At 36.5% G+C, this 27,979-nt stretch overlaps 1 protein-coding gene and 1 long non-coding RNA gene across 3 annotated transcripts in view; both read left to right on the top strand.

Annotated features, from left to right (window-relative positions):
* LOC122134196 overlaps window positions 1–5,556 on the top strand; it is a 7,627-nt gene extending 2,071 nt beyond the window's left edge. The window contains exons 1-4 of one of the 2 annotated variants that reach the window (XR_006159974.1): window positions 2,225–2,361; window positions 2,601–2,773; window positions 4,142–4,310; window positions 5,064–5,556. This is a non-coding gene — a long non-coding RNA (uncharacterized LOC122134196). Of the gene's footprint in view, window positions 1–2,224; window positions 2,362–2,600; window positions 2,774–4,141; window positions 4,311–5,063 lie in introns of those variants that run through there. The other variant, XR_006159975.1, reaches the window with a different exon arrangement.
* Window positions 1–26,683, top strand: part of LOC109078824 (NACHT, LRR and PYD domains-containing protein 12-like) — a 57,815-nt gene extending 31,132 nt beyond the window's left edge. The window contains 12 exon segments of the mRNA XM_042756148.1: window positions 12,933–13,034; window positions 13,284–13,385; window positions 13,791–13,895; window positions 14,077–14,193; window positions 14,596–14,680; window positions 15,164–15,359; window positions 15,468–16,230; window positions 16,232–17,308; window positions 17,430–17,600; window positions 19,251–19,424; window positions 19,906–20,079; window positions 26,494–26,683. Of these exon segments, the coding sequence (XP_042612082.1) occupies window positions 12,933–13,034; window positions 13,284–13,385; window positions 13,791–13,895; window positions 14,077–14,193; window positions 14,596–14,680; window positions 15,164–15,359; window positions 15,468–16,230; window positions 16,232–17,308; window positions 17,430–17,600; window positions 19,251–19,424; window positions 19,906–20,079; window positions 26,494–26,659 (3,232 nt within the window). The 3' untranslated portion in view covers window positions 26,660–26,683.
* The last annotated feature ends 1,296 nt before the right edge of the window (window positions 26,684–27,979 follow it).

The raw sequence follows: 27,979 nt of genomic DNA, 5'->3' as shown, positions 1-27,979 counted from the left end.
TGAGACACTGTGGAAGAAAAGAGAGAAATTGTTTCAGACTACCTCCAATGGTATATTATTGACCGCAACTCATCTGTAATTGACAGGTAAGATGATATTTGTAGTGATCAGATTTTCTTTTTTATGTATTTATATAAGAATTTTTAGTTTGAAATACCTCAGGGTCCCCATCTTTGGTTTATGCAAGCATGTATATCCATTACCAATTTGTCACTGTGACAGAATTTGTAACTTGGTGTATTTCAACTGATATGTGATGTCGCTTCATTCTGTGCCTTGTCAAACTACAGTGCCTTCATTAAGTCTACACACCTTATATATTCAATTTAAAATCGATATTCATCTTTTCCCTCATCAATCTGTTTATTTATGTGCCTTGTCAAACTACAGTGCCTTCATTAAGTCTACATCTTCTTTTTTACATGTATTTATGTAGCATATAAGGCTTGGTTCATTCATTCATTGGTTCTGAATTAATGAATCATGGCTCGTTGAATCTAAAATAATGCACATTCCTTGGCTAAAACCCAAAGCTTTTTAGCCCCTGAACTCATGCAGGTAAATCAAACTCTCTGCAAGCTGAATGGCCGGCCTGGTGCCAGCATGGCTGGTTTAATTCCTGACCAGATCATTAAAACTTTATTACCCCAACTGGGAGAAACAGAAATTAACCCAGCTTCGCTAGAATTCTTGTAAGGAAAAGGACAGTAAATATATTCCATGCATCGGAGGCAAACTGTATTTACTTTTGTCAGAGATGTCTTCGCATATTCACATCTGGGTATCTACAATTTGTAATGTTAAGTCCCAAAGGTTTAAAAAGTGTGTAATTCTGCATATGAATGTAACTTGTATGTTTCTCCTCACCTTTACCTGATCATTTTTAGTTTATCTGTTTGCTGATCTTGCAACGACCCTGAACCACTTTCATACATAGGAAATAGTCAGGTAAAAAATGTATTGTGTCTGAGAATTACCATCTTGCTGGAATGGTGCTAAATTCTGACAACACCATAACTCACTCGGTGGGTGTCTCCCCCAGAGACAAGGAACTTTTCCGCTTCAGCCATCAGTGGAGCCGTTTCATATGGACAGTTAGCAAGCAAGGGCTACAGAACTTTCTCGTTGCACTTTTGTTTTGACACGTACGTCGAGAGAGCGATCTGTCGCGACTAATGGCTCCTTAGGGATACTTCACATCTCCTTTGGCATTCTTTTCTTTTCTTTACTGCAGTTTCATTCTCATATTCGCCTTACTCTCCTACCTTTGAGGCGAACTGAGATCATTTCTTTGACAATAACTCCGTTAGTTGAACCTTTGAAACCAGCCTTGAGGTCTGCCAGTACGAGAGAACAGCCCAGCTCTAAGAGCGGCCTTACTTCGTCTTAGCGGGCTAAAAGATACCAATGCAAGTATTATTTTCTATAGAGATTTAAGCGGCTGCGTTAAAGGTTTAATCTATTCCCTTTTTCAAGGTGATCTGATTCCCTTGTTGTCTTTCAAAAAAGGTTTTTTCTGTATGTGCATTTTTACCCATACAGCCAGCGATCCATTTCCTGCATGATATTCTGCAAGTCTAACATCTCGCCGCTTCTACAAGCTCACCCTTTCCTCTCTCTCTCTCTCTCTAGGAGAATCTCCCTCTCAGAGATGTTGATGATGTTTTTGTATTGTATTTGTTTTCCGATACTGTTTGAGGCAGGCTTATCGCATATTTACTCTACCTGAATGGTAGTCTTGATGTATTAGTTCAAGTTGGTATTAAAGCCAATATACAACATGATTGCTCTGTCTAATACCATGCTCACCATTCTGAATAATGTCAATGAAATGTTTGATCTGCTAATCTATATAGCTTATTTGTTACTTAATGGATGTAACCTTACAAGAATTATAGGGCGGGAGCTGGAAGAGGGAATTGGACACTGGTGGTCCAAGACGAGAGTTTTTAACTCTTCTAATGAACCATCTAAAAAAACGGCCCATTTTTGATGGACCAGAATGACATTGATTCTTCGTCTACAAAGCAAAATGGTATGCATATGGGTTAGCTGTGTACTATAGGATACTAATGGTTGGTTAATGATCATTGACCATATATATACACATGACAAATGCTTGTATATTATAGTATATAATGCATTGTTTGTTTAATTTTGCGATATGAATTCATTCACAGCGGTTAGGGAGGATGAATACTACCTGGCAGGAAAGATAATTGCTGTGTCAGTTGTGCATGGAGGTCCAGGACCCCATTTCCTGTCGAAAGATCTTGTACATTATCTTGCAGGCCCAGCCTTCATTCAAAGCACCAATTCATTTAATCAACTGATGAAGAAATAGGGAAAGCTTTGCAAGAGGTGAGAATAGCATAAGGCTACGGTACGGTAGGGCAGAGTTTTACATAGTTCCTGCAGTGTTTTTGAGACAGTTTTACTTCCTAATATCCAGTACAGAATTGTTTTTCATTAATTTTTTAGTTTTTTATGGTGTAAGATTACACTATGCTGTGTATGTATCTCATTAAAAACATAGGCAAAGAGATACAGTGCTTACAGTTATTGACTGGGGTGTTTATGCCCCTTTTCATGTGCTTCAGATTTAGAATGCTGCTTCATTGGATGCTCTGCACGAATGTATGATGAGACACAGCACAATGTTACAGACAGCAGGTTGTCTGAGACATGTGGCTACTGTGGAAGAAAAGAGAGAAATTGTTTCAGACTACCTCCAATGGTATATTATTGACCGCAACTCATCTGTAATTGACAGGTAAGATGATATTTGGTAGTGATGAGATTTTCTTCTTTTTTATGTATTTATATAATAATTTTTAGTTTGAAATACCTCAGGGTCCCCATCTTTTTTGGTTTATGCAAGCATGTATATCCTTACCAATTTGTCACTGTGACAGAATTTGTAACTTGGTGTGTTTTCAACTGATATGTGATGTTCGCTTCATTCTGTGCCTTGTCCAAACTACAGTGCCTTCATTAAGTCTACACACCTTATATTCAATTTAAAGATCAATATTCATCTTTTCCCTCATCAATCTACACACAATACATCATAATGGACAAGGCAAAAAACAGAAATTAGATCCCTCAGTTTTTTTTTCCTCCTGACTAAACTCCCTCCATAAAGGTTCAAGAGGAAAATCAGTCCAGTTACCCCTTAAAGTGATCCATCCACCTCTACTGCACATCTGGCAGCAGAGTGATGGTTTGAGGCTCACTTTTGATCCATCTAACACTTGATAACTTGCTGCTGTTTTATCCAACCCACCTGCTCCATACTGGTGGGGCCAGTGTCATTTACATCTGAATTCTATTCCTGCCCTGATTGGGTGTGGTGGGAATTACTAGAATGTTTGGGGTCTTTGTATATTATAGAGGGTGGTCTAGACCTACTCTATCTGTAAAGTGTCTTGAGATGACACGTTATGATTTGATACTATAAATAAAATTGAATTGAACTGAATTGAATTAAAGGGTTATATAGGTTATTATATAAGACAAAAGCAGATATAATATATAATATAAAATCAGATATAAGAGTGTGCTGATGTTGATTGGTGTGTTATGCCTGAAGCTTCATAGACGAGGAATCCAGGCTGGAATTATTCCAAAGGTGGTTCAACAGCATACTGAGAAAAGGGTTCATTAACTTATGTGAATGTGATATTTCATTTTTTTTTTTTTTTTTATTAAATTGGCTATAATTTCTAAAAAACTGTTTTAGCGTTGTCATTGATGTATTGTGCGTATCGTGATGAGGAAAAAGATTAATATTACTATTTTAAATTGAATCTATAACACAACAAAGTTTTGAAAAAGTGCATGGGGTGTGTAGACTTTGTAAGTGCTCAAGCCACTCAGCCGTCTGTGTCATTCCAGTCTTCTGTTTCTGTGTGTAATACTTAGTTTGTAACAATTAACTTTTAATGTGCAATGTGAAAATAGGGTTTTTTAAATCAATTTTCAACACAACCACCCCCCCCCCCACCCCCAAATGTAAGTTTGTTAAGGTGAATAGTAATTGTAGAGAAAATAATATTTAATAGTTTTCTTTAAATATAAATTCAAATTGCCAATACACAGCAGTGAAACAATGTTTGTGTTCACTCTGACTGCACTACAGCAACACCCTACTTTGCTGGCCCCTGCCCTGTGCCACTCTGAAAAGCAACTCCCTGCTTTTGACCTTGAGATACTCTTCAAACCTGACCTCAGTCCTTCGGGGAGTTATCGAAGACTTAAAGAAAGTCAAACCATGGGCTACTGGGCAGACTATCTCCTTGATTGTGAAGGTTTGTTAGTTTTATTTGTTTTTTTATAACTAGTTAAGAAAAACACATGGCAATTAAAGCTGCAAGCAGCATTTATCGGGGTTCAAGAATTTCCAGCCTTTAAGCACATAAGCATCAAAATACATTAAGTTTTATTTAGCAAATAATGTAACCACCTAAATCACAGAAGGAAAAGACCATTACAGGCAGTTTACCATAGGAATTATATAGTTTTCAAAGCTTTTTGAAAGTTATAGTGCCACCTATGGTCCGATCTCCATGAAATTGTGCGTGCTTTTTTAGAATGTTATGTCTCATATGCTCACCAATTTTTGTGAAGTTCTGAGTTTTCATTTAGGATTTATAGGCTTTTGAGTGTTTTGCCACACCCATTTTCTAAATTACCCTGTTATGGCTACCCAAATGGTAAAGTTCAACTTTTTTTTAGATAATTATTGATCTAGAGAGTCCAGAGAATTGTACTGCACTGGTTTAGTTGCGATTGGGCGAAAAATCTAGGACTAGTTCGCGCAAGTAGGTTTTTAAGATGATAGCAAATTTTTGATGAACAGTTTGATTGACAGCAATAGTTCTTGAGGCAAAGTTGTTCAGTATGAGGATATCTATCAAATGATATGCATCACATGATTACAGAGCCGTAAAACTTATAATGATAAAAAACTCCTAATAATACAAATCAGTACAATTACAATAGGGTTTCAGCTCTTCGAGCTTGAACCACTAATTATGTATCTGAATTGTTTTTCTTTGCAGAAGGCCAGGCTGCTGTGTCTGTGGAAGATATTTTGATGTTTGCTACTGGGCTGTCTTCACTTCCCCCATCTGGCTTGGAACCACTGCCACAAATACAGTTCCTGGATGACTCTGCATTCCCAATGGCAAATACATGTACAAACTCCTTGAAATTACCACTCCTAGACTCATGCACTTTGTTTAAGTCACAAATGGACTTTTGAATTCAAAATAGTCCAGGATTTGGCTGTTTTTAAGCTAAATGATGGATGATCCCTAGAGTTAAGACTCTGTTGTTAAAGGTTCACTTTAAAGTGCAGTTGGCAAAATTGTTTTTATAATGTAACAGTATGTGAGCATGTTTTTTTTCTCACCGTTAACATTTTGAAAATGTTTTAGATTCATGACTCTCAAACTGGGATCCCTTTGTGAATCACTGTTTTAGATAAAGAAACAAGTAGTTCAAGAAGTTTTGTTTTCTATACTACAAAGATTTAATAAATACTTAATACTATTTTTGATTAATTTACTTCACACTTAAAAACAATTAAGCTGTGGGTGACAGATTCATAAACATTGTGTTCAGACAGGCAGGAGTATTCAACCACTACAAAAACCCCTCCCTTTTTGATCATTTCATAGCTGAGCCATTTCTTTTAGTTTCATGTACAGTTCTGATGCAGACTCCCAGTTCTCTGGCTTCTGTAACTGATTGTGTTCCATGGCAAAGTCCAAGTACTCCTGCATGTTTGGGTTCCCACAAGGAGTCATTGACAGACTAGCCTCAGGAAGGGCATCCAGTTCAGCATGTTCAAATTTGAAAGACATATATGGCTAAACTCACCTTGTTTTTAATTGATTAATTAAGAATTTTTTTTGATTTTTATGTATAAAATATAATTGTTTATTTTCATTTTTTTATTACCAATGTATCACCTGTGTGGTAAGTAGTAGAGTTCACTGGGCACTCCTCCTGGACAAGCTGCTGTTCTGGAAGGGCGAATCCTGTGACTGTTCCACAGTCTCACACACTCATCCAAGTCCTTCTGAATAACATCACCAAAGCAATATCTCAATAGGCACTGATGCTCATGACTCCCGTTGAAAGTATCGCTTTCTCTAAGGTCTGCAAATAACTCCATCCAGAACTGAGACCTATAGAAATTGATACAAATTGTAGTTATACTTTTAAGCCTATACACATATGTTTGAATAATAAAATCAAAGGTTAGTCGTATTGAAATTTATGGTCTGCATCTTTTGGTCATTTGATTTTCTTTTCAGGAACTACTTTTCCTGGCGTGCTGTATTTGTTTTACATTTTGTATTGATCTTTATTGTGCTCATTTTTTGTTTTTCATTACTCGTTCCTGAGAAGAAAATCGAATGACCAAAAGATGCAATGACCCTTTCTGAAGACCACTCACCTTCCCTTTCTAAATATAGACTACCAGGACTCAATATGCTGGTTATTTATAGATGAGCCGTACATGTGGCTGGACGTGCCAGAGTAGTAGTCACTGTGATGGTGGCGTAGCGTACATTGAATTGCAGCCATTATGCCGTTCTCAGTGCCGCAATCAGTCCTCAGTCTCATGGGGATGTCACCGAGGTTTCGCACACATGACATGAATTAGTGAGCTATCACTGTTGGGTTATTATTTGTTGGTCCACATTCAAGCCACAGTACTTTACGTGAAAATCCATCTATGCATCCCGATATGGCCAAACCGAATGGCTTGAGTTTATCATAACCTTCTGCGTGCCACATATAGTTAGGTCCCATGGAGTGGTAGGTTCTTCTTGTAAACCTTCTGCGTGTTCTGCTCTCACACCCTCGAGGATTAAGCTCCCGGAGCAAATTCATCACATCATCTCTCTTCACTCGCAAATTGTACTTCTGTTTAAGTACCTGCCACATCGTGCGGTAGCCGAATAGTTGTCCAGGTCCACGAAGTTCCACTCTGATGGCATTACTCACGGAGTTTGGAGAGGAATAATCCTTTCTGCGGTACAACCCGGCTTCGTTCAGTTTACTTTTAAGAGTCCTCAAACTGATGTTTACATGTAGACTTGACATCATGTCCACGATTACAGCGTACGAGTGGCCTTCGTTAAAATATTGAACACATTGATGCAGTATGTCTGGTGTTTCCGTCAGGTCCGCGTCCTTTAGAAACTCACCGTTGAAACACCGACCACACGTAAAGCAAAACCACGTAAAGCTGCTCATGTGTTTGCCACAAAACGGGCAAAACATCCCTCGGCCGCAGTCCATGTTCAGTCACCATAAACTTTATTTACGCCATTTACTCCATTTACTCGCCCCCAGTGGAACTCTGGTGGAACTGCAACCAAAATTCGGTACAATAGGACTTAATAGGGAGTGGGAAGGCTCTCCGTAGACGGGCTCTGGTAAAAGTGTTTCACATTTCGTAATTTTGTTTTGCACTTCCCGGCCACGGTAGATGTGTGATGATTTATTTCCTGTAACATTCATCATTATTATTCATTGGTGGCCAGTTGAATTGAGATCATTAAAACACATTAGACTGGATTCACCTGTTATCAGCAGGGTAGCAAATTACATATGTTTTTTATAAATATGTTTGATAAGACATACACTAGTGTTTAATGTACTTGCTTATAGGGTGAATCTATACAAAAAGAGCTATAATTTCAGAAATATTTTTAAGCTTGTCATAAGTGCATCATCGCCCCCTCGTGTCCTGATGTGAGAATGTCTGATTCATCAGTGAAGGACTGATGTTTACCTCACAACTGTATCCACGACCAATCAGAACACTGTTTCCTGTTCAGAATGTTTAAAAAATGTTACAATTGTTTCAAAACATTGTTTCACAGACTAAAATACTCATTTGAACGCAACAGTGTCAGTATCGTTCTTCGACCTCAAATTGTACGCTGGTCTTTTAGAGCAGATGATGATCATAGAGCGCCTCCTAGTGACTAAGCATTAAAACATATATTTTCTGCAACATTCATGCAATAAAAATAAAAAAAAGCATCCTGGTTTTAAAAAACCAGCCTGTAGCCTAGGGTGCAAAATGACTGGGGTACGGTCCCCGTGAGAGGACATGGTCGGTTCACTTAGTTTTGTCGTGGCCACGACATAATAACTCGTGGGAACGTCATATTATGTCCTACCTACTCATTTAAAACATATTAAAATATAAACAATTTATGTGTAGTACAAATTATGGCAGAATAGACCATCAGCAAGGTAAAGTGCTGGTGAATACAAACAAACAAACAGAGATACCAAAACATCTTGTATGAATCAAATCCAATAATCAACATGATTTTTGTATCTCGGTTAATGTGCTTTTGTATTCACTGCCATTCATTTGTCACACAGCTGAAACATGTCTACTATTTTATTTTGAGTTGAGATTTAAATGAGGGATTGTTAGAACATCAGTTAACAAGAGGAGGAAAAATCTGTATTGCTGTTAATGGTTATTTTAGCAAATGCCCCATAAATTCAGTTCAACAGCATTCTTTTGAAGAGGGTAAACTTTATCACTCGACTGAATCTACACATGCATTTTAGGTGTTCTTGCTCCATCCAAGCAATAAATGCACGTTTTTGAATGAGCGCTACAGCATATTCATCAACCACTCAGGTAATGTCAATAAGACCATTTCAGGGCCCCCCCCAAAAAAAACTTTCCTGTGGCGCCCCCCAGTACGGTGCCCATGAGGGTGCATGTTTGGTTGACTTGGTTTTTTCGTTTAGTTTTGTTGTTGACTTGATTTATTTAATAGTTTATATAATATTTTATTAATTCAAAATAAAATATTATAATATTAAATATAATATACATATTTGAGGTTTAATATGTTATCTCTGGTTAGTTTTAGGTTTTTATGGTTGTGGAGGTTTTTTTAAGAATTGTTTTATTCAAATTTGGAATTCGTGGCTACGAGAAATGGATGTCGTTCCCTCAACATAACATCTTGAGGCCACGACATAAGGATGTAACGACATAATATGACGTTCCCACAAATTAATATCTTGTGGCCACAAAATATTATCACGTTCCCACGAATTAATATTTTGTGGCCATGACATAAGTATGTGAAGAGATAATGTGATGTTACGGGCACCATACCACAGTCATTTTGCACCCTAGGTAACTGCCTATGTCGCCTATGCCATGGGCCGGCCCTGGATGAATCCATTCGCAGTTCAGAAATAATGGGTGTAACCAGATGTTCCCGCATATTAAAACAAAAACATTGCTGTTTGGTCAGGATATAGCCTACTGTATCAGAATTATAACGTCACCTCTCATAGGAAAATTGATTAAGCCGACAGAATCATATGAACTTGCTTAAGATCTAACACAAGTTAATTCAAGACTCAAATGTGCTGCATTTTTGAGCTTCAAGGCAAAATGAGAATGTCGAAATGGCCAGTTAACTCTTGAACCATGAACAAAGTCTATAAGCAGAAAAGATCGTAAATGAAACGAATTGGCGTGAGTCGCACCACGTGACAGGGTCGTAAAGGGGAGAAATAGAAAGTATTCTTATTATGGTTATGGTTGTTGGTGTTGGTGATAGTCCTACTGCAAGTAAGTTTTAAGATGTCCTTGATTAGAGTTAGTGATATGTGAATGAACAGTTAATGGTTTTTTAAAATAATGTATTACGGGGTATTTTTTTATTTTTTAAATCCCTCTTTTTATTTTCTTGATGATATGCGAAATCAAAATTATTCTAACTTCACAGTAGGGATGGTAATTATTATGTGTTGAATGTTGATTTGGTTTATTTTAATTTGTGTCAAAAGAGAATGTAATACATCAGCTGTGATTAAATAGAATATTTCAGTTCACTTAACTCAATAGCATACATTTATATATTCAGCCATTGTGGGAGCAGTTGAAATGAATATAATAAATTGTGACATAATGATCCAATGCTGTATAAAAATGGTTAATTTGTTGCGTAAAAGTGAGTGCAAAATATATAAAACTGCACAGAAAGTTCAGTTTCCCCCTCTGTAATATGTCCAATGCTAAAATAATTTAAAAATGATGTAGTTATGTTTCTACATTTACAGCTATATATTATGAAGAGTTGTCTGAAATGGTTACACTAAAGGAAATGTAATATTAACGTTAAGATTAGTTTCAGAGCCCGTGTTCTTTTTATACAGCTTGTTGTTGACAAACTCAAAATTTGTCATTTTTTTGACCTCATGTCCAGGTTCTGCTGAGCAGCTGAATGTCTTCAACATAAAGATAACAGTGCTGTTTTTCAACAGCAGTTTATCTGCAGTATGTTGTAGGAGGGGGGAGGGGAGTATTCTTCTTATGAGAGTGTTTTATAGGAGGAGAGGTGGTGAATGATTATTTTTTTTTAGAATCATTTTAAACACTACTTAAGTTTCAATATTGCAGTGTTTATCATAAAAGTTCAGAGAGATGGGTGAAAAATGGGATAAAATGATGTGTTCCTCTATAAGAGTCTATAAAATTCAAACACTTCTCTGTTTCTTCTTCACTTCTACACTGTTCCTGTTTGTGTTGCTCTAACTCAGAAGAGTAGATCATATTTGTGTTCAAACTGATAAAACGTGTCTTTATTGCGTGTTGCTTTGGATTAAAGTGTCTGCCAAATGCTAATGAAATTTCCTGGACAGTTTGGTGGTGGTAATGTAAAATAAATAAATAAAAAAAAAAGTTCAAGAAGAGACGTCTCCTTATCCAGTCAAACTCAAAGCGACAATAATATTAAGTTACTGATATCATGTTATAATAGCTATCTAAAACTAAAACCAAAAAAATGTTAATTGATTTATATTAGTACCTTATGAGTTAAAGGGTTTTTTTCTTTATGTGTTTTTTTCTTTCTCTTTCCTCTTTGAAAGATCAGACTCTGAGGTTTCCAGCTCTGAGTGTGTAAAGAGTGATCAGTTGAAAGGTGATATACCACTTTTGAATGAGGAAACATCTACCAAAAGGTATTTCATGTGTTTCTTATTGTCAGACACACATAGACTGTGTAAGGAAGTATTTCTTTTTGACTTAATTATAACACTTTAGAGATTTGTTTCTCAAAAAAAAAAAAAAAAATGCTTTATGCATTGTGATAGCTGTTGATGGGAGAATAATTATTATGCATACTTATAGTTTGTTAAATTGTACTTATTGTAATTACCATCTGAATGAAGCCTCTTCAAATGAGACTGAGAAAACTCCTTTGTGTTATTATTAGTGAAAAATCGGGCCTAAATGTGTCCTTCTGTGATGAAACACCATCACAAGCTAAAATGTATTTTATATGCTTTACATGCATTATTTACATTTCTTCACTATTGTGTCTGTGACTGATTAAACAGAAAACCACACATAAACACATTCATCTGTCCATAGTCATGAGAACAGCAAATGCTCTTCAAATGAGACTGAAGAATCTCCTTTAATAGTGTTTTCTCTGCTCCTGTCAGTAAAAGATCAGGTTCACTTGTGTCCAGCTCTATGAAAAGTCACCATTCAAAAGGTAACAGACTGACCTTCAGTGAGAAAGCCCCATCATCTTCCAAAAGGTATTTTATGTTTTTCTTAATGTTGATCATGCATAAACTGTATAATGTATTTTTTTTTTTAATGTTTGTGGTCAACAATGAGTCACAGTTGGTTTGACAAATCTTTGTCCAAATGTTTGGTTTACTACAGTTTAACTTGCCACCAAGAAAATTGACTGAGATCATAAACTTGAAGTCATTAAACCAAAAGCATCAGAAGAAACTCACTGATGGGGTGAGAAGGAGGGAATAGCCTTGTAACTCCGTCATCCTGAGTCAATGGATAACTAACACTCAGCGTTTGTGAGTGTTATAGAAGTAGAAAATTAGCTTTGCTAGAGTCTAAAGTCCATGAAGGGATGCAGGATATGATTATCAGGTATTGATAATTTATATTGTGGCAATAAAAAATGCTGATAAGACGTGTCACTGCTTGATAGTTGTGGTGTTCATGTTAGAAATGTTAGAATAAAATGGAATTAACTGCAGTTAATGGAAAAAGCCACTCACATTGGGGAGTCTTGGAGTGGTGTTCAGTAGCTAATTAGCTAAGTTCTTCCACTGCAGTTGAGTGAAAAATAATAATGAATGGGTATAATATAGCATGCAGAGAGAGAGAGTACTGTGAGAACTTAATTGAACTTAATTAGAAAACCACAATCACATTCTTTTTTTCATTAGAAAAAAATCAGGCTCTGATACGTTGAGCTCTGTGTCTGTGAAGATTAACCATTCAAAAGGTGATGGACCAAACTTCCGTGAGAGGAAAATATCTACCAAAAGGTATTTTATGTTTCTTATTGTTGGTCACACAAAGACTGTTAGTAAAAATTTTACTTTAACGGTTGAGACAATTTTAATAATGCACGGTTAAACTGTAGTTTGTCACAGTGAATTGTATCTAATTGTCAACTTAATTGCAAAATATCTAAGACTAATTTTTGCTCTTGTGTTGCTAGTAAAAGATCAGGCTCATGTGTGTCATTTAGTGAGGAAACATCATCAAGAACCAGAAGCAATTCCACATGCTTTGTTCCATTCTTTAAATTGTGTATATGCTTTTAATTTAGTGCTTCATGTCTTTTTTTAAATGTGTATTTATACACTGTCTTTTATGTACTGTATGGTGAAGCCAGAAACAATTTTCTTATGAAGACAAAGTAAACTGAAACCATTAATATTTTCACTGTGTTGTATGTGATAGATCTTGAATGAATAATACAATAAATGAACAGCCATAATGCATTTAATTACCATTTGCATCTCCTCTTCAAATGAGACTGAAATAACCCCTGTAGTGAAACATTTTTTTTTTTTCTTTGTGTCATTAGTGTAAGATCAGGTTCACTTGTGTCCAGCTCTGTGTCTGTGAAGAGTGACCGTTCAAAGGGTGATGTACCGAACTTCCGTAAGGGAACACCATGTAACAAAAGGTATTTCATGTGTTTCTCAAAGCATTTTACAGTGATCCTTAAATATTTAATATTATTCATCATTATTAAACAATCCAAGCCATATCTCAACCCCAACCTCATAATCAAAGTGAGATACAACAATGAAGATACAGTAGATTATTTGTTCATAGTGACTTGAATATTGTATGCGAGCTGTTATGTGAGTGCTTGACTACGTGGAAGAATCTCCTGTAATAGTGTTTTTATTTATGTTCTTTGTGTCTTTAGTGTAAGATCAGGTTCACATGTGTGCAGCTCTGTGTCTGTGAAGAGTGACCGTTCAAAGGGTGATGTACCGAACTTCAGTGAGAAAACACCATGTAACAAAAGGTATTTCATCTCCATTGATTATTTATTACTAAATTAAGCCAAATCTGTCATCATGCGTAGTGAATTATATAATATGACATGTATGATTTAATTCTTTAAGATTTGCTGTAATATTTGTCATTGTACTGCAATATCATCAAAACAACTAACAAGAGGTATTTCATCTTTTGCATTATAGTGATTTTATTTTTTCCTCACTGTGGTGTATGTTATAGAACTTGATTAAATACAAAAATGAATCACAGAACATAATGTATTGCAAACTGTTTCATCTTTAATAAAAATATTTGTTTAGTTACACAGGTAGCCACTAGGACTCATACATTCACCATGGAAGTACAGAACAGTTCGTTTGCAACACAAGACCTCTTTACCTGTTATTTTACTTTATTTTTTTCTCATTAGTGAAAGATCTGAATCGCATGTATCCAGCTCTGTGTTTATGAAGAGTGACCATTTAAAGGGAGATAGACCAAACTTCAATGAGAAAACACCATCACCTTCCAAAAGGTATTTCATGTGTTCTGTTTTTTTTTAATCATAAAACTGTATTTCCCATCAACCACTTTTTTTTGCTAATAAAGTACTGTAGGTAGCAGTAAGCAGTTTGGGAGTGGTTTGACCAAATGATATTGACAGCTGTGAAACTGTTATTTTTTATGTGATTTTCTTATTTTTGTGTGTGGTTTAGTAACAAAGGACAGAAGACCACAGTAAATATTGGTGCAGAAATTACACGGTGGGAAAAGCTAAAAGCACAGAAGCGACTGAAGAGTGATGTGGAACTGGCAACTTTTCTTCTCAACAGGTGAAAACAAAACATTACAGTTTATTTTTTCAAATTTATTGCAATAAATTACAAAATAAATGGATCTACTTTGCCAAAATTTTTAATTTGTAAAAATAATAAGCCAACAAAATGTAACATAGTTTTGAAATGTAATGTGCTTTTTGAAGCAAACTGATTATGTGCAGTGATCCATATACCAATGAAAATATGAAAAACAATACCATTTTTTTAAGTTAAATTCAGCACCATTAAAAAAGATCATGCATTTGAGTCATCAGGTTCATGAGGAATTCATATGCAACTGTACTAAAGACTGTTATTACAGTCAAGAGGATAGTGCCTCCACATAACTCTACCCCTCCTAGTAACCGAGCCAATAGTATGGATTTTTTTTTAAATCCACCTTTATTTTGCTACCAGGGTTCAGTTTGAGAAATCGGATTCAAACTACAAGATTTACCACAACCGCAAGAATTTCACAGAAAATCTCTTTTGGATCTTCAAGGCAAGTAGAAGTTCATAAATACCACAATGAATGAATGAATGAATTAATTAATTATTTAACATACTAATAGGTTATTGTACAAATTCCATTTATTTTTTATTTAAATACTTTTTAAAACTTTACTTAATATTAATAGATTTTTCTCCTCTTGTTAACTGATGTTCTAACAATCCCTCATTTTTTTAAATCTCAACTCAAAATAAAATAGTAGACATGTTTCAGCTGTGTGACAAATAAAAGCACATTAACCGAGATACCAAAAATCATGTTGATTATTGGATTTGATTCATTCAAGATTTTTTGGTATCTCTGTTTGTTTGTTTGTATTCACCAGCACTTTACCTTGCTGATGGTCTATTCTGTCAGTGCTGGGAAACTTCACGAGTGCATCGCTTGCCTGTAATTTGTACTACACATAAATTGTTTATATTTTAATATGTTTTAAATGAGTAGGTAGGACTTTTTTTCTTGATTTGTTTTCAGGATCTGGAGAAAAAAATAACTGCATTTCTGAAGAATGAGCTAGAAAAGTTTAAGAAAATATTAAATAGAGAGAACACACAGTACTTTGTGCAGGACTTTACAGAGAAAATGCATGATGTCAAAGAAGCAGCTCTTGATATGACACTCTTCTTCCTGAGAGATATGAAGCAATATGAGGCTGCAGATGCTCTACAAGGTAAGAGGTTCATAGGCATAACAATTTGTCATTGTCACTTATAAAATATAAAATGGTGCATATCTTGATGCATACCTGTCTGTTTTTTTGTTCTTGTTTGTTTATTAGATGAGCTGGTCCTCATTCATCAGCGACCACTAAAATCAAACCTGAAGAAGAAGCACCAATCTGTATCTGAAGGAATTGCAAAGCATGGTGACTCCAAGCTTCTGAAGAGCATCTATACAGATCTCTATATGACTCTGAGTGTTAGTAAACAAGTCAATATCCTACATGAAGTAAGACAAGTTCAGGTTGCTGATAGGCGACATGAATCACGAGAGATTCCAGTTGAATGCAAAAATTTGTTTGAAGCACCTGAACAAGACAAGGAGATCAGAACTGTACTGACAAAAGGAGTTGCTGGAATTGGAAAATCCATTTCTGTGCAAAAGTTTATTGTGGATTGGGCTGACGGTAAAGAAAATCAGGATATTACTTTCATATTTCCTCTTGCATTTCGAGAAATGAACTTAAAGGAGAAAGAAACACAAAGCTTGACAAGTCTTATACGTCAGTTTTTCCCAGAGATAAAAGGACTGAACCTTGCAAGAAATGATAAATTTAAATTACTGTTCATCCTTGATGGTTTGGATGAATGTCGTCTTCCACTGAACTTTGAGGGTAATGAGACTTGTCGTGATGTATCATCACCAGTCTCTCTGGATGTTCTCCTCACAAACCTCATCAAGGGAAATCTGCTTCCTTCTGCTCTCATCTGGATCACCACCAGACCAGCAGCTGCCATTAAAATTCCTCCTGAATGTATTGACCGCGTGACAGAAGTACAAGGATTCAATGATGCACAAAAGGAGGAGTACTTCAGAAAAAGACACAGATGTCGATCTGGCCAACGAAATTATTGATAATGTTAGACAATCAAAGAGTCTTTTTATCATGTGCTACATCCCAGTCTTTTGCTGGATTACAGCCACTGTTCTCCAGAACATTTTAGAGGAGAAAAGAAATAATGATGTGAAAATCAATCAGGCAGATGACTCCTCCAAAACACTGCAGGAATCAAATGCTGAAGATACTCCCAAGACTTTGACACAAATGTACACACACTTTCTCCGCTTTCAGATCCTGCAGAGCAGACGAAAATATTATGGAGAATACACACCAGATGTTTCTTGGGATAAAGATGCCATGCTTTCACTGGGGAGACTGGCATTTCACCATTTGGAAAGAAACAATCTGCTCTTTTATGACACAGATCTGGAATCCTGTGGTATTGATGTTTATAAAGCATCAATGTATTCAGGCATGTGTACCCAGATGTTTAAGGAGGAAAGAGGAATCATTCTTGGTACCACTTTCTGCTTTGTTCACTTGAGCATTCAAGAGTTTATTGCAGCCCTGTATGCACATCTGTTTCTAGACCGCAACAATAAAAGTGTGTTTGATCATCATGAATCTACAGAACAGGAAAACAAAAATGAAACCATGATTGATTTGCTCAAGACTGCAGTGGACAAGGCACTCGAGAGTGAAACTGGACACCTGGACCTTTTCCTTCGCTTCCTTCTTGGTCTGTCACTCCAGACCAATCGTCCTCTCTTACGAGGTCTGTTGACACAGCAAGACAGCAATGACGAGAACTACAAGAAAATAGTTCAGTACATCAAGCAGAAATTAGAAGATAAGAAGATGTCTCCAGAGAGATCCATCAATCTGTTCTACTGTCTGAATGAACTGAACGATCAAACTCTGGTGAAACAGATTCAGACTCAACTTAGAGAAGGAAGTCTTTCATCTGCTGATCTTTCTCCTGCTCAGTGGTCTGCTGTGGCCTTCGTTTTGTTGACATCAGAGGAAGAGATGGAGGAGTTTGACCTTCAGAAGTTTAAGAAATCAGACGAGTGTCTCTTTAGGCTACTGGAAGTTGTGAAAATCTCCAAAAGAGCTCTGTAAGTAATATAAGTCATGTTTTTGCATCTGAAAAAAAGATATCTTAAGCATTCATTTAAATTGGGTGATATGATATTTTTACTCAGTAGTCAGAATACTTTGTATCCCCCCCCCTTCTAGGCTAAATGATTGTAACTTAACAGATGAGAGCTGTTCAAATTTGGCTACAGCTCTCGGATCAGATAACAATCTGGTAGAGCTGAATATGAGCAATAATAATCTACAGGATTCGGGAGTAAAGCAGCTCTGCACTGGACTGGAGAATATTACGTGTAAATTGGAGATACTGAAGTAAGTTGTGACAAGAGACAAATGCCATTATTGTTCTAGATTAGGGCTGTCACGATATTAGATTTTTCATATCACGGTTATTGTGGTCATAAGAATTCATGATATCGATATATTGTGATATCTATAGAAACCTTGGGGGGAAAAAGATATCAGTCAAATTATTTTTTATTTTGTTAGAGTTTTTCTTTTTCACCCAACAAACATAAGGATACTGATAAACACAGGGCACAAGAATCTGGCTTTCTCCGTCTTCTTTGAAGCTCCTATGAAATAACAAGAGAGAAAACACTGTCAGGTTCAACAGTATGATGAATAAATAATAATGATAACACTTTACAATAAGATGCCATTTGTTAATATTATTGTATTAACTAACATCAATGAACAATGAACAATACATTTATTACACAATTTATTAATCTTTGTTCATGTTAATGATAATAGTCTTTCATAGTTCACAGTGCATTAATGTTTACAAACACAACTTTTGATTTTAATAAGGCATAAGTGAATGCTGAAATTAACATGAACTAAGATTAATAAATGCTGTGGAAATATTGTTCAATATTATTTATGTTATATATGTTAACTAGTGTAATTAACTAATGTTAACTAATGAACTTTATTGAAGAATGACCTCAGTGAGGCATTAAGTGCATGGCACTGCGACCAACTTAACATTTTACAGAGTTTAATGTAGCAATGTGGTCGGTCAGTTTTTCAAGATCAGTTTTAATCGTGTAACTGTTAATAGATTTGAACAAAGAAATAAAGTGTTACTTATGCACAGGCCGTAATGATTGCAAATACAAAAACAAGACGAGTAAAGAAAACATGGTACTTATTAAAATAATCACCCTTTACTTTAATATATGAACACAGAAAACCGCTGTTAACAGGTTAATATAACGTTTCCCATTCTATGACTAGCAAAATAATGGCAACGTACTCTAACTCTGCTGAGCACGGCTCTCTTTGGAGTAGCTGGGAGCACTGCGTCGTCTTCTTGTGTAACAGGTGTCAGTGTTAAGGCACAATACTGCCACCTGGGAGCTCAACCAGGTACTGGCCATGGAGTATGTACATGTGGTGTTATCATAAGAGAACTGTTCATTTTAAATATTGCAGTTATTGGTAATACCGGTATATCGTCACACACTAAATTAACACGATATCGATAATTGTTGCTTTGTATATTATGGTTATCGCCAATACCGGTAGCCTATTTCGCGACACCCCTAATATATATATACAACAGCAGACCTAAACACATTTGCCCCGTTGAGCGAAAGGTGACATTGACATAGAAGAACCAGTCTTAAAATTGATGTGAAACAAATCATCAAATCAAGATAAAGTATTGAATTTTTGATTTATATGTTGTTTGATGTTATTTAGTGTTTGATTTTTGGATTTCAGATTACAGTTTGCAGTCAGGCAAAAGATACAAATTCTCCAAAATCTTAATTGATCTTCTTATTCATTGTCTTTTCTCTTTCTGTCTTCAGTCTGTGTGGATGCAGTATTACAGAAACAGAATATTTTGTAAGGAGCCTGAGTATTTTGTGATCTGGTGAAGTCAAGATAGTCTCTATTTCTATGTCTTTACAGAATGTTTTATTTTCTGCTTTTCTCTTTTCCCCAATATAGGTTAAGATACTGTGATATGACAGATGAAGGTTGTTCTGCTCTGACTTCAGCTCTGAAATCAAACCCATCACACCTGAGAGAGCTGGACCTGAGTGAGAATGAACTAGGAGACTCTGGAGTGAAAAACCTCAGTGATCTACTGATGAACCCACAATGCAAACTGGAAATACTAGCGTTAGTATCATAATACTGTACAACAGTTACAGTACAGTGTGATTAAAAGTCACTGTTTAGTTAAACAGGCCCAGTTTACAGTATTTAAACTGTAGCACTGCATCTGTACTGCAGCTGTATTTCTCTTAGTCAAACTTAATAATAGGTGTCTAACTAGGAAATAATTGGGTTTAATTTAAAGTATTTGATAAACTGTACTGGTTGTGAACATGTTCTGCAGAAGTATTATGAGATTTACGTTTGCTGCTTGCAACAATGGATGAGAGACAAAAAAAAAAATGTGTGTCCCTAGTTTAAAAAAAAAAAAAAAAAATGAATGAGGAGAAAACAACAGCTTCTGGCAACTAGAATTTAAAAACAGTTAAAAACAGTTAAACTATGGCAACTAAAGACTATATGGAAGACTATATGCCTACTGTTGCTCTTTTATAAGATGGCCATCAAGGATCTGAACCATTGACCTTTCTGTTTTTGTCTTCAGTCTGTGTGAATGCAGTATAAAAGAGAAGCAGTGTGAGTTCCTGACTTCAGCTCTGAAATCAAACCCATCACACCTGAGAGAACTGGACCTCAGTGGAAATGTACTTAAACACACAAGAGTGAATAAATTTTATGATATACTGAAGGATCCATGCTTTAAACTGGAGAGATTGAGGTGAGGAACATTCACATGTAACAAACAATTTAGTGTTTTGGTATTTTAATGAAACAGAGTGAAAATAAATATTTGTCTCTTTTCTCTGAATGCAGGTTAAGGTCTTGTGATATAAAAGCTGATGATTGTTCAGCTCTGACTTCAGCTCTGAAATCAAACCCATCACACGAGAGAACTGGACCTGAGTGGGAATGAACTAGGAGACTCTGGAGTTGAAAACCTTGGTGTTCTGTTGAGCAGTAATCAAAGCAGGCTGGAGAAACTACAGTTAGTATCATTACACTGTGCAGCAATTACAGTGTGATTTAAATGTACTATTTATTAAGAAAACAGGGCACAAGTTTAAAATGTTTAGCACTGAATTTTCTGCCATTTCCCCTTTTAAAGAAAGATTCAAAAGTACTGTCAGCTAATGGACTGATGGTCCAGTATTTCTGTCAGCAGAAAGATTTATGTGCTGAAATCTGACAAAACTTTGCTGCAAAATGAGACAGAAGTGAGCGGACAAAAACTTGCATGACAATAGATTATTCTAACAGAGTTAAATGGTTTCTATAACACTGATGGTGCTTTTCACTAAATATAAAAGGAGTCATAAAATGCATGTGTCTGGAGGTTTGCTTATGAAGTTAGCAATGTTTTTTTTTCCCCAAAAGTTTGTAACTTTGTCAAAAACACATGCTTTCTTCACTTAATATACTTATATTCCATTTAAAAATGAAAGAACAGTAAACTACACTAAAATTACTTTAAATTGATATTGTGATTTTTCTCACATTAAGAATGTGAAAATAGTCAGTTGAAATGTTTTAATCATTTCTACATTTATAATTCACAAAATCAGATCTGCATTTATAACGTATTTTGACTGAGTGATGATTGTCTAACCTTGGGTTGAATCTATCCTCAAATCCTGGCTAGGAATTGGATTATAGTTCTATAATATATTTTTCATGCTTCTGCTGGTGTATTAATGTGCTATATGACATTTAGTTATGATGCATTTAACTCACACATAAACTTAACATGGATCTGATTCATTGTCTTTTCTCTCTCTGTCTTCAGTCTGTGTGGATGCAGTATTACAGAGAAACAGTGTCACACCCTGACTCAGGCTCTGTGTTCAAACGTTTCACATCTGAGAGAACTGAACCTGAGTGAGAATAAAATAGAAAACACAGGAGTGAATCACTTATGTGACATACTGAAGGATTCACACTGTAAACTGGAGAGACTGAGGTGAGGATCATGCGTAAAAAATGCTTAAAATAATTTCAACATTGCAATTTATCTGGTAACAGTTTTTACCTCAATACTAAATATCTAGAGTCTGAGTTTACATTATATTTGTGGAAAATAATTCCTGTTGTGTTTTATGAACTGATGAAAGCAGGGTCTGTTATAAACACCTGACAGGTACCAAACACATGGCGGGTGATAATTTCATCACTGATAAGCTTTAAATGTGCAGTGTGGCACAAAGAACCTCAGTTGTGTTGTGTTTTTTTCATCACTGATAAGCTTTAAATGTGCAGTGTGGCACAAATAATAAAAATGGTGAGGCCACAGAGAGTGACACAACAGCAGTGGTAACGTAGTATCAGCCAAGCTGCTGAAGTACATGCGCCTCACACCAGACCAACGAGTGTAAGAAACAGAAGCGCGAAAAGGTAATTAGTTTTAATGCAAGAAATGATGTTTGTGATAAGAGTAACTGTAAAGATATTATAACATTAACAGAAAATAACATTAATAAGTTGCTGAAGAGTGAATGTGTTCCTGCAGAAACTTCTACACTTCTACTGTGCTTTTATTTTTATTTATTATGTATAATTTGTTCATTTTTAAACTGCCCTGTTTCCTTCATTTATAATTTAAAACATCAGAGAACTTCTGTTGGTCAATAATAATATGAATCTCCCTGTCAGATCTGAACTCAACACAAAATTCATCATGTGGGGGGAAATAAATTGTACATTCTAAAAGTAAATGCATCAGTCTGGTGCACTTTCAGGAAAATTAAGAAGCTGGATCTGTTAAAGGGTACAAAACATACACAGTTTCACCTAATCTCATGTTAAAGGGTTAGTTCACCCAAAAATTAAAATTATGTCATTAATGACTCACCCTCATGTCGTTCCAAACCCGTAAGACCTCCGTTCATTTTCGGAACACAGTTTAAAGATATTTTAGATTTAGTCCGAGAGCTTTCTGACCCTCCATTGAAAATGTATGTACGGTATACTGTCCACGTCCAGAAAGGTAATAAAAACATCATCAAAGTAGTCCATGTGACATCAGAGGGTCCGTTAGAAATTGTTGAACCATCGAAAATACATTTTGGTCCAAAAATAAAAAAAAATGACGACTTTATTCAGCATTGTTTTCTCTTCCGGGTCTTTTGTGAGCGCGTTCACGATGCTGCAGTGACGTACGACGCTGCTGAGGTTTTTTTTTGAGCGCGTTATAGATATGTTCCGGCTTCAGCAGCGTCGTACGTCAACAGTCACAGCAGTCATGCTCACAACAGACCCGGAAGATGCCAGTTGTGCCATTGATGGAAACATATTTTGGTTGTGTTTCCAAAAACTAAGAATGTCTCTATCATTTTCCATGGGCTTTTGCTTCAAATATTGTTCTAGTTCATCGACCCTGGTATCCAGTTCAGCATCCTCGATGTCAGCCCACTGGCTATAAGTGTTGCACTGGTCCAGGTGCTGGCCCAGCCATCTCCTCTGTATCTTCCTCTTGCATCTGCTGGGCATTCACCTCAGTTGTAGCTCTTTTAGGGAAGCTGGCCAACTCTCCACGTGCACTTTCATATATTTCCTCCCTCTCTTTTGCGGTGAACATCCGAAGCTGCTTGAATTTTGGCCAGAGCAGCACGGCAAGCTTTTCATGGTGTCCCAGAACTATACGTTCAGCCAAGAGTCCCATGCACCTATTAAATAGAATAGAATAGAATTAGTTGAATAATCCATCAAAAAAATTAATTAGGTCTAACTATAGCAAACAGTGAAAACATTAAATGGATAATAATAATAATTCTTTTTTTATAGAGCACATGTACATATACAGGCAATCTGTTAGAAAATTATAAGAGTAATTATTAGACACTTACCTGTGTTTCAGTATCCTGAGCGGCACTGGATCAGCTTGGGACTGTGGGATTTGGCAGTGTGTCATCAGCGTGGTTTTTGCAGAGGGCCACTAAGTTGATTGTGCAATATTTTGAGCCACTGAGCTCTTCAGTTGCCTGCTTAAAAGGCTGCAGGAATTGGACAAGCATCTGAAGAATGTCTTTGGATATGTGACTCATGCGATGCATCTCTCCTCGTTCAAGCAGAATGGACTGAATGTCTTCAAATGCATTAAGCACAGATTTGACCATCTCCAGTTTAGTATTTCATCTTGTTTCACATTCTTGTTTCAAAGTCAATGCTTAAGTCGTAGTTGTAATCCAGAGTGTTTAAAAAAATGTTGTCAGGGTCTTGCATTGCTCAATGCAACTTCTTTGTTCTTGCAGTACTTCTTCCTCATCTCCATCATGCTCTTCATCACCTTCCTTAGACTTCTTAAAGGTGTGCTTCAGCACTGTATTCAGTACGTGTGTTATACAGCTTTTGTGCAACATGCACACACCTTGGTCACTGACAAACACAAGCCTGTCGATCTCATCTGGGACCAGACCAAATTCACCTAGTTGCTTGAGCAGTTCTGTCTTCAGGTTTAAAGCCGTTTTCTTTGCCCCGGATGGAAATGCACATGTACATATGATCCTGGTATTAAACTCCCAGGCATTATCTATATAATGCAGTGTGATGCAGGTGTAACTGACCTTCCTATGGTCATCTGTCCACATATCTGTGGATGCTCCGCATGCCAGTCCTTCAGCTATGGCTTTCCTAACTGTTGGCAGGAGCTCTGTTCTGACTTTCATATTTCTTCTGTGTGAAATGAGATACCGTCACACCAGATGGAAGTAAGTCCTTCACATTACACCGGCCATGTGTTGCTCCCGTGTCTAATATTGTCTGCACCAAGTCGGTGAACGCGGGAGTTTCAAACATGCTGAAGGCCCTTAAATCCTTTGCGCAGAATTTAGTGCATTCTTCCAAAATCGCATCCTTTGCTTTTTTTGGAACTACACCCAATCTAAGAAAAAGCGCCACTGAAGATTGGGTCAAGACATTTTTACCACATGACCTGGTGTGCTTTAAAAGATGCGATGTGCCAGTTTTTGCTGAATCAAACTTCAACAGTGCGTCACACGTATTACACTTAACTGCACTCACTTTTTTCTGATGTTTGTCTACAATATGCATGAAGGATGCCCAGACAGAAGAGGTGCCCATAAGGTTTTACCTCGCTTTTATCGCACATCGCTCATGAACGTATCCATTATTACCGTGCGTGCACTTGCATTAACTCTCAGTCTGCGCGCTCTGCTTCTAACGGCAGAGAGAGAGAGACAGAGATCGCTTTTTTTTGGCTCACACTTTTCTTTTCCTAATTTTACAAGTTGCAAGTTACAAAAAACACAAGCAGTGTCTGATCACAGGGTGTTCTCCGAGTCTGATGACTCCGATCGCACGGGTATTACACACAATGTTAAACAGACCCGGGACCCGAAGTAATAGATTCGGACCTGACCCAGACCCGGCTGATCATTTAAAATATAGACCCGAACCCGTACGGGTCCCGGGTCGACGGGTCTTGTTTATAAAACATTCGTCACTGAAATGACAAGAACACACAAACGCACTTGCTACACTCCGTTGCTGCCCTGTAAAAACAAACTGCATCCACTGTTCGTGTAACGCTGGGTTCTTTGGGAAGCTGAACACGGTAAACTTTCCCTCACATCCAAAGCACCCACTTATTTGGAGACATTCTTGAACAAATCCTATGCAGCGCTGCCGAGGATTTTCCCGAATGAAGCGCGTTGATGAGCACTTGTGTCCTCGCTCAGCTCTCCTCTGGCCAACGTGTGCGTGGGCGTGCTTTTCCGAGAGAAATGCTCATATAAGGAGTTCCACCATTGTCTACGTCATTAAATCCACAATCGAAAAAAAAAAACAGCCGAAAACTTGTACCAACCCGGAAGTAAGAGATTTTCGTCATTCGTCCAAATTATTTTTTAAAACTTTGGCCATGTTTAGCATGAGAATCCTTCTCTTTAACACTGTGAACAACTCTGAATACATGAAACACTGTAGCCCCCCTTTAAGAGTTTTGTGAGAGGTTTTTCTTATTTTGTGGCCATATAAATAACAACTGCACCAAATTTCAGATTTTTGCTCAGTTTGGAATAATATCGATCTGTTTCTCCTCCTCAAGTATGAGCCCCATATTCTTATTATATATTATGGTATATGAGCCATAAAATCCTGATTTATCAAATATGACACAAAACATAAAACACATGAAAATATTTTTTCTTTAATATTTTGTCTAAAGGTTAAAAAAATCCAGTTAAAAAAAATTAAATAAACAGATTTTTCTGACTATTATTTCATTCAGGCTTTTTATTATATATATATATATATATATAACAAAAAAGAAGTTTTAAAATAACAATACTTTTGAAAATACAATAAAATAGTACACAAAAAAATGGAGGGATCCTAAATCTCAGTAAATGTAAATTTTTATTATTTAATTTTTTTATATTTGTTATTTTCTGGCATGTTTTTGGTCCAGATTAAAAAAAAAAAATTTGAAAATTGAAAATAAATACTAAGTTTTTGTGTTTTGTGTTTTTGTTTGATAAACAAAAATGTGTAAAAAAATATGTGAGGGGGACTGAAATAAGTTGTGTAATGGAGGCCAGCGAGTAGGTGCTGTGCAGGGAAACCTCACTTTCCTGATCTCAAGAGACGCACTAGCGACTGACGCTAGTGGCTGCAGTAACTTAGCCTCCTTGTTAGTGCATCCGCCTCCCATGCCGGAGACCCGGATTCGAGGCCCACTTTGTATTCATTTTGGCGAGGCCGAGGTGTGGCGGTGAGGACCCGGGAGAGAGGGGTTACAGTTGCATGTCAGGAACAGAAAGTAATGCAGTCTGCTTTGTTTTTTGGGGGTTCCATGAGCACCAGAGACATACAGTCTGACACACTGCATTGTGGAAGCAGTTTATGTTAATGAGAACTTTTGAAGATTTTTGGTTCATTATCAAACTATGGTGGGACAAATTAGACTATGGCGGGCAACCATAGTTTAAATAATTAATAAAACTGTGAATATCTCTGCCAGTGGAAATCCATTAGCTGAAACTGATCATCACATGGTTTCCCATTGAAGTGACTGTGATTTTGCCTACAAAATTATGCTAAGAAATGGCGAACGTGTCTGTGCCCTCTGGATGAAAGTAAAAATAATTTTCTTCCTCTGTCTTGTCTTCTGTCTTTCTAGTCTGCATGACTGTGGCATTACAGATGTTGCTTGTTTGGCTCAGTCTTTGGCTGAAACAAAAGCACTTCTATTTTTAAAAGAGCTTGATCTGAGTAACAATAAAATGGGAGACTCAGAGCAGCAGCTGAGTGATGTGCTACGAGACTCAAACTGTGAACTGAGGTGAGTAAACATTCATTTGTCGCAGTCATGCTAACACCAACAGGCAAGCATCAAAAAAAAAAAAAAAGATGATCAGTACAGTTGACTGCTGCGTGTCGTCACAAAAGCTTATCATTTTCATGTGTTTTTAAGCCTTACCACTTGCCAATTTAAACATTCAACAGAGTTTAAAGCATTCAAACACAAGACGTGGAAAAGCTTAACTGAGCAGGTGGTTACTCGCGCACTGTGTTCACAAGCAGAGAGCCGTGTCTCACAGACAGTAACCCTGAACCGAGCTCTCCTTAGCTGAGTTCTCCTCGAAGCTCCTCCTGCACCTGAACAAACAAATACAAATCGCAGTTGTTTAAACAAACAAAAAATGATGTGAAAGAGCCCTATTCGGCACCCTCGGTGTTCTGGTGTTCAGGGCTCACTCAGAGAGAGGCATCTCAAAACTCTTGAACACCGAATTTGCCTCTTTTTGATCTTGTACCGACAAATACATACAAAATATGTCAAAATAACTGTCTTGGAAAGTATGTTCAAAAAAACTGACGGTTATGTCTTAAGTGAAAGTAAACAGATTTGAACACCATGTGTTTCTTATTTGTTGCATTCATTGTCTCTTAAAGTGACCTCTGAAAGAGGGTTAGACTTTCAAATGAAATAATGCAGCAGTAATAAAAACATACGTGTATGTGATCGAATGCTTTTATTGTATTTTTTTTTATTTTTATTTTTATTACCTGAATGCTATTTTTTGCATTTTTTACAGGTGAAGACAAGAGGAGGGAGAAGAGGCTGATGAGCTTGCAAAAGAGCCTTGATTAGTAAGAATGCCAGGTCTATAGTATAAGAGAGAGATTGTCCAATTATCAAATGACAAACTAAAAGTCTAAATGAAAATTAAGTTAACATGCTACATGTACAACAGATTCAAAATCAGTGACCTATAATAGAGTCATTTTAAAAAGATCAGTTGGTCCTGTGCCATTTATATTTTAAAAATTTATACCAATTTGTTTTTTTTTACATTTATGTATGTTTTATATTACATTTCTCTATATATAACATTTTTATATACAGCCCCAAGTGTGTTATTCTAAATTTGTTTTTTTGTAAGTTCTGTATCTGTTCTCAGGAGAAACTGTCTCCGTCCTCTGTAAATAAGACAGAGCTTTGACTGATGTAAGAGTTCGTTGTGGATGAATCTCGTTCTCGGCTCAACCCGGCACAGACTACTCTTTACTAGTTTAGAATTTATGTAGCATATTATATGACTTTCAGTTCATACTGTCTACATGCGTTTCTTTAGTGAGTTTAATCTTCTCTTGTATTGTAA

The sequence above is a fragment of the Cyprinus carpio genome, unplaced genomic scaffold, assembly GCF_018340385.1.
Source record: "Cyprinus carpio isolate SPL01 unplaced genomic scaffold, ASM1834038v1 S000006809, whole genome shotgun sequence".
Classification (NCBI taxonomy): domain Eukaryota; kingdom Metazoa; phylum Chordata; class Actinopteri; order Cypriniformes; family Cyprinidae; genus Cyprinus; species Cyprinus carpio.
The sequence above is the reverse complement of the archived record's forward strand: the minus strand, read 5'-3'. Positions and strand labels throughout refer to the sequence as shown.